Below are 7,500 nucleotides of genomic sequence, written 5' to 3' on the forward strand. Positions count from 1 at the left end.
CCAAAATCGCAAACCCTTTTATTTATCATTCTGCCCAGCACTTTCGCACTTGCGACACATTAGCCGCTTCTGCGGCGTCGGATTTGCGACCAAAAATAAGATTTTGCGGAGAAGCACTGGAGGTCTACCTTTGCACCTGCGGTAAAATACCCGCATCTGCGCACTCGCAGGTGTGCGCCCACTCGTTGCTTCTACGCTTCCAATCCGCTTTTGCGCTCAACTCACCGCATCTGCCCCTTCGTAAGTGCGAAGCAATCTCCGCTTCTGCGGAACCCTTATCCCATCAATATTTCCACTCCTACGACCCCTTCGTCGCTTCTGCGACCCTCGCAGCTGCTCAAACCAGCTGCAAGTGCGGTCACACCAGAACCAGCAATAGCAACATTGAAGAAAATGATCCGAAATCAATCCAAAATATGCCCGAGCCCCTCGGGACCCCGACCGAATATACCAATAAGTCCAATAACATAATGCGGACCTACTCGAGGCCTCAAATCACGCATAACAATATCAAAACAATGAATCGCACCTCAAATCAACATCTATGAACTTTGAGCTTTCAAATTCAATAACTAGTACCGAAACATAGCAAATCAATCCGGAATGACTTCAAATTTTGTGCACAAGTCCCAAATAACATAACGAAGCTATTCCAATTCCCGGAATCACAATCCGAATCCGATATCAAAAAGTTCACTCCCGGTAAAACTTTCCAAAATTTTAACTTTTGCCATTTCGAACCAAATTCAACTACGGACCTCCGAATCACAATTCGGACGCGCTCCTAGGTCCGAAATCACCCAACGGAGCTAATGGATCAATCAGAACTCCGTTCCGGGTTCAAATTCACAAAAAGTAAAACTTGGTAGACTCTTTCAAATTTAAAGCTTCTAGTTGAGAATCATTATTTCAAATCAATTCTGAATAACCTGAAAACCAAAACCGACGATTCACATAAGTCATATTACATCATACAGAGCTACTCATGCCCTCAAATAACTGAGTGAAGTGTAAATACTCAAAACAATCGGTCGGGTCGTTACACACCAGTACCTACCTCAGAATCTATATAAAAATATGCAGACGTGTAGTATGAGTACAGAATCACAGTTCTCAATATCTAGCCTCGAAGAAGTAGTGGCGAGGAATCTATATTGACACTTACTAATAGTCCAACAATCAGGTGGAAACATAAATAGGATATGAAATAAGTCATTGTATCATCAAATAGGTACAACAGATAGAGATACAGTAAATATGTAATTTAGGCATGCTTTTTAGATAAAAGAAATCAAATACAATATCAAATACTTCAATTCTTGCATAAAGGCATGATGTGTATCAATCAATATTTATATAAAAGTTATTGCATGAGTCTAAGATGTATATGCATGTTCAGGACCCATTCTCAATACCTCATAGCACAAAATCATGTATCTGACACAGGCGACGTGTCATAACCAAGTACTAATCTGAGTGCCTATGCTCACAGGGCCCAAGCAATATGGGTGATCACCTAACTCTATAGGGACGGATCCATATCTAAGTGTCGATCAAATCACAGTCAATAATCAATAGTCAATATCCTCTCACAGTGTCTCTAGTGCTAAAATCCTCAACTTTCCTTAATATCCAACTCTCCATATTCATGCTTATGCGTATGAAATAATATAATTAAGATGCACAAAGACATAATAATAAAAATGTGAATGAACGTTCACATGGATAAGAGATGGCTACGGCTTATCATGTAATTCAACTTATCATAAAGTTCAATATTCTTATTCAATAGTCATAAGTCTAGTCATGATATCTAACATGAGTAAAGTAAGCCATGTAGCCACTAAATCATAAATCAAATAAAGCAAATATATGACTACGGGTAATTAGAAAGCTCAATATAGCGACAAAAATCCTTCATACCCAAAACAATAATATATGACGTTAAGCATGGTTTCTAATCATAATCAAGATTTATCACGTAGTCATAGAATCAACAAAACATGGATAAATAATTCACACTATCCAAAAAAGACATACTATAAGCCTAATTCTACCCGGACATGGTCATAACCTAGCTAACGCATATACGCTCGCCACCTTGCATATACATGGCTCCCAAATCAAGCAACAAATAGCAAATAGATCGCCTATGGAGAGAATTCCCTCTTATAAGGATAGACAAGAGACTTCCCTCTTACCGAAAATACCTTTAACCTTCTAAAATATCTTTTTTTTTCGAATCCACAATTAAACGACTCGAATCTAGTCAAATACTACTTAAATGAGTCAATATAAGCTTTAGGAATTGATTTATATATCAAGAAGATTCAATCTTTAACACAAATCAAAAAGTCAATAAAAACATAACCTCGGACCCATGCTCGAAATTCGAAATTGATCAAAGGTTAAGATTACCCATAGCACCACGAGTCCAAAAACATATAATTAGATTCCAAATCCCATATCAATTTCATGATCAAAACCGCTAATTTTCCTCTCTTAAGTTCATACCAAAAAAGATCATAATTTTTACACTTAGAATCCTGATTTAGGGGTTAAAATTCATGTAGATTCTTAAAATATAATCAAAAGTGAGTAGAAATTACTTACCCTTAAGCTTAGGCCAAACTCCTTCTTGAAAATCACATGTTGATGACTAGGTTTTCCAAAATATGAGAGAATAGGTAAAAATCTCAAAATCTCAGCATCGTATACTGCCCAGGGTACACATCGTGATCGCAGCTCGAGCCCACAGGATCGCAAAGCACAGCTGCCAAGTGCTCTACGCGATCGCGGCTCTCCACTTCGCGACCGTGAAGGCTAATGACCGGTCCCCATTCCTACTAACCCTTCGCGAACGCGACCTCAACTTCTCGCAAACACGATGCACAACACATGTAACCCTCTGCGATCGCGACTCTGCACCCATGACCGCAAAGCACAAGCAGCCCATCCAAAATCTTTTTCCGCGATCACGAGGCCCTGCTCTGCGATCGTGAAGCACTGCAACACAACGGTAAACCAGCTACTGCAATATCACCTAAAATTATCCTAAACCACTATGACACTCACCTGATCCCCTCAAGACCCGTCCAATCATCCCAACATACCAACTTGTCCCAAGGCTCAAAACATAAAAATAACATCAAAACAAAGAATCAAAGATCAAATCCATTCCTTAAAATTCAAACTTCGCCGAACGCGTCCAAATTATACGTAGACATTCCAGATCATAGCTAAACTTTGTACATAAGTTTATTTCAACTATTAGGACCTATTGAAGGACTCAGAACATCAATCGAAACTTATTGACCCCAAAGTCAACTATTGGTAAAACGTATGAACTCCTAAACCTCCAAATTATCAAATTTTGGCAAATAGGTTCAAAACCTTCTAGGAATCTCCAAAACCAAATCCAAACATACTCCTAAGTCCAAAATTATCATACAAACCTATAGGAACCCATAAATCTCGATTCTAAGGTCATATATTCAAAAGTCAACCATTGGTCAACTCTTACAACTTAAGGCTTCCAAAGTGACGCTAAGTGTTCCAATTCACTCCCGAATCTGTCCGAAACCAAACGGCCATCCCCGCAAGTCACAAAACACAAATAAAACTATGATAAGTATAAAATAGGATAACAATGTTCTAATACTCGAGACGATCAGCCAAGTCGTTAATTGTTACTGTCGATTAGACATTTTATTATTATTATTATTATTATTATTATTATTATTATTATTATTATTATTATTATTATTATTATTATTATTATTATTATTATTATCATTATCATTATTATTATTATTTATTGGGGGCATTTCCAAGACAAGTTGCCCCTGCTTCATTAAGAAACAATTAGGTTTTTCCTTTTTAAATAAGTGAATCAACTGTATTAAATAATAGAAATTATTTTATTCTTTGAAAAGATATTGTTTTGAAGTTTTTTCCTAGTTATTATATGTGTTTTGAGAATGACAATGGAATTAGTATTTGGCAAAAAAATATGTACCTATAAATAATCTATGAAAGTCTGATGTTTGATAATGACGTTTTTGTTATATGGTAGAATTATTGCCACCTTTGTGTTTTGAGACAAATAAATAAGTCGTTATTTGCTTCTGCATCACACTCATGTATTATCCACTTGATTAAGTGATATAAAAAATCTTAGAGCAGCATCGATGAACCTGAAGAGACTATTCTTCATTTGATATGTCTGTATGACCATTTGGCTCAAGGTTGTCCCACATAGCTATGCTCAATAGCATACAATCATGTAATTGATGCAATATATTTTACCATCCTAATTGAATTTTTTGGTTATTATTTCAGTGTTGTGTTGATTTAGAAGACAGATTTAATTATGCATTTATCGAACTATCGTCAGAGAGGGGATACAAGAGGATTCAAAAGTAGTAAGTTTTGAAACCCCTTAGTTGTTCACTTAATTAGATTTTTTTTAATCAAGGGGATTTAATAGATTAAATATAATTTAAAAATTGGTATTTGTCATATTTACACGTCGTATTTCTTTTTTGGCGAAAGAGCAAGAGAGTCCCCTTTCTTCAATGTTGCTCCGCCCCTAAAGATATTCGTACATCGCATAAATATAGAGACTAGTAAATTTTAAATAAGCAAATCTATAGTCAGTGTGGTTCAATTTTTTTTCGGTTACTTATTGCTTAAACCAAAACCAAATCAATTTTGATCAGGTTTTACAATTCAAATCCAAAATCAAATCAAACCAAAAGAATATCGACTTTTTTTGTCGACTTGATTCGGTTTTTGGATTTTTCATGAACACCTCTACTCGAGGCTTTTGTTCCTCGCTAAAGACTAAAGAAAATTCGACAATAAATTGGAGCACAACTACCATCTTTATATATATAACACATGAAGAGAAAAGACCCCTTATGAATAAATCCAAGACCAATCTTTATACTACAGTAATAACATGTGGCCGTTGTTCCTCATTCAAATCAAAAGTAAATTATGCTCGACATGAAATTGGGCCATAAGAATCTTCTAGGATCTATAATTAATTCGAATAACCCTCGAATTAATTAGCAACATCATCAAGAGCAATCTTCTAGTATGCTAACAACCTGGAACCTTTGTTCCCGACTTAGATCTAAAGGAAATTCTACAAGAAACTGAAGAACAAGGTCCCCTCTCCTAGTGTCTTCTTTAGGTTTAGGCATGCCTTGGCCTGGTATGATTTTCTCAAAACCTGAATAAATAACTTGGTCAAATGACATAGTCATATCGTCTCCACCCAAAAGAGGTACAGTGATTATACAACCTGTGAGAGCCTGGACTAGAGGGACTTCAACTCCAAGCACCAAGTCATCTCCTTCTCTCTTGAACAATGGATGTGTTTTCTCATCAATCGAGAAGACTATATCAGCTGGAAGCGTGCCTGGTCTCTCATCCCCCTTACCTTCAAATGTAATTTTTGTTCCTCTTTTCCATCCTGGCCTTACCTTTATTGTTACAACTTCATCTTCTTTAACAATAAGCCTGCAGGAACATCACCATCATGTTTTCGTTAACTATATTTTTAATTTGAAAACGTTAACTTCCCTGTGGTTGGAAAGGAAATTAAGTTAGATAAATACCCTGTGGTTGCAATGACATCTCTTGTAATGATGACCTTCTTGACGCATCCATGGCACAACTCCTCAAGGGTACATTCGAGATTCTTCTCGATTGGCTGAGGCTTTCTCCTGGAAGTCGACTGGGAAAAAATGATAGGAGGGGTTGTGTTTCTTTTGCTCGCTACTTTGAATAGGTTTGGGGTCTGATCTGATATTGGGGTGCCAGGAGTGGTGGGTGTGCTGGCTCCACTCATCGAAAAACATGGTATGAAAGTGTAAAAATCTACTGTTGGACTGATCCGACTGGTCGTCCTTGAAAGGAGCGTGGGGCTTGAAATTTGTAACTCATCCTCATCTGAACTCTTTCTGGGTGTTTTTGCCACATCACTTTTCAATAAGTTTTCTTCGTCTCTCTTTTTCTTGCTAAGAACCTGCAGATTTTGTAATTCTCACATTATTATGGCAATATTCATATAGGTAGAATAATTATTGTGAAACCTTTCCAAGGAATTAAATGCAATGTATAGTCTTTTTTCTTTTGATATTTTAGTCAATAAATTCATCGGATGGCTTGACAAATGAGGCATATATATCAGGTTACGTACGTACCTTGTAGGCCTCATTGATGGATCTAAACTTGTCTACGGCTTCAGCTTGGTTGGACGTGTTTCTATCAGGATGCCATTTCTTGACAAGATGTTTGTAAGCTTTGCAAATATCTGTGAGGGATGCAGATTTTGAGATTCCAAGAATGCCATAATATTTTGCGGCCGAAATCGGAGACTTGGTCGATTCTCCCATGTCACACACAATTTTTATAAGTTTCCTGTTAGAAGCTGAAAATTGTGGAGAGAGAGAGAGAGAAAGGAATTGAAAAAGGAGAAATTTTGTGAAAATGAATGTAGATAGAGAGGGTGACAGTGTCCGGACAAGTGTGTGACAGGGGAGAACGTAACTTAAGAACGGATCATTTACTTTTACGAAAAACTTGGCCTTCATATTCTTATTATTCTTAAGTTTGTCCTCTACCTCCGAACATATAGGACCTTTTACTATTATCAGTACAATAACAAGTATGAATATGATACTATTCAACTACAGTAAAAGATTATAGAATAGAAAAAAATGTTCGTTATGCTCCTATAAAAGCTGATATTTACAGATCCGATCACTCTTTCCATTTCAACTTGTTGTATTTAAATATTTGTTTACCCTCAGAATCGGATAACAATTAAATTTATAAGTGCTTTTAAGGATACGCGAATTAATTTGATACAAAACGATAAATTGGATTAACCAAAACAAATAGAAATACAGTAAATACAAACCACGCGGGGAGGATGTCTTCAGCCTTAGAGAACTATTTGCCCTCGATCCGGGCTCACAATGGTCAATATTGATGAATGAAAGAAAAGTTTAGAATAACAGTGAAAATAATAGTATATTGCATTGGAATGCATGTTACAACATGTTTAATGAATTATCAGACCCCCTTTATATAGTAGGGGAATCCTACTCTAAGTACAACTCTATAAAAGATAAAAAAATCTTCTGTTTAACTAATTGTTGGGTCTTTATCGATACATGCCGAGATCCATGCCGTGATATTTGGTCGGTCGCGGATATTACGGCCTTTTGTTGGTCGTGCTCGATTACCCGAAGTATTCCAGGATTTGGATCGATCTCGACTCATGACCCTGATATTTTTGAAGGCAGACAACGTGCCCCAGATACTGACTCGATGAGACCTTTACTTCGATCCCAATCCTTCGCGATCATCTTTGAGCCCGTTTTACCTTAATGGAGGCCGGAGTATATCTGAGCCCGATTTTTACCCGTATACAGATAGTCCCCTCATTTCTCTGAAAGCGAGCTGACGAGAAACGACATGAGC

General features: G+C 36.9%; 1 protein-coding gene across 2 annotated transcripts; it reads right to left on the reverse strand.

Moving 5' to 3' along the window:
* Positions 1–4,931: 4,931 nt before the first annotated feature.
* LOC107797036 (uncharacterized) lies at positions 4,932–6,535 on the reverse strand. Of its 2 annotated transcripts, XM_016619881.2 has the most exons (4): positions 6,216–6,535; positions 5,628–6,037; positions 5,312–5,529; positions 4,932–5,239 (listed from the first exon to the last, which is right to left on the reverse strand). In XM_016619881.2, exons 1-4 carry the CDS (start codon positions 6,405–6,407, stop codon positions 5,085–5,087), a joined length of 975 nt encoding a protein of 324 aa, XP_016475367.1. In that variant the 5' UTR covers positions 6,408–6,535; the 3' UTR covers positions 4,932–5,084. The 2 variants fall into 2 exon arrangements, with proteins under 2 accessions (XP_016475367.1, XP_016475359.1); XM_016619873.2 differs by having other exon boundaries at positions 4,932–5,529.
* Positions 6,536–7,500: the final 965 nt, after the last annotated feature.

Source organism: Nicotiana tabacum, chromosome 4 (assembly GCF_000715075.1).
Source record: "Nicotiana tabacum cultivar K326 chromosome 4, ASM71507v2, whole genome shotgun sequence".
In the NCBI taxonomy this organism is placed as follows: Eukaryota; Viridiplantae; Streptophyta; class Magnoliopsida; order Solanales; family Solanaceae; genus Nicotiana; species Nicotiana tabacum.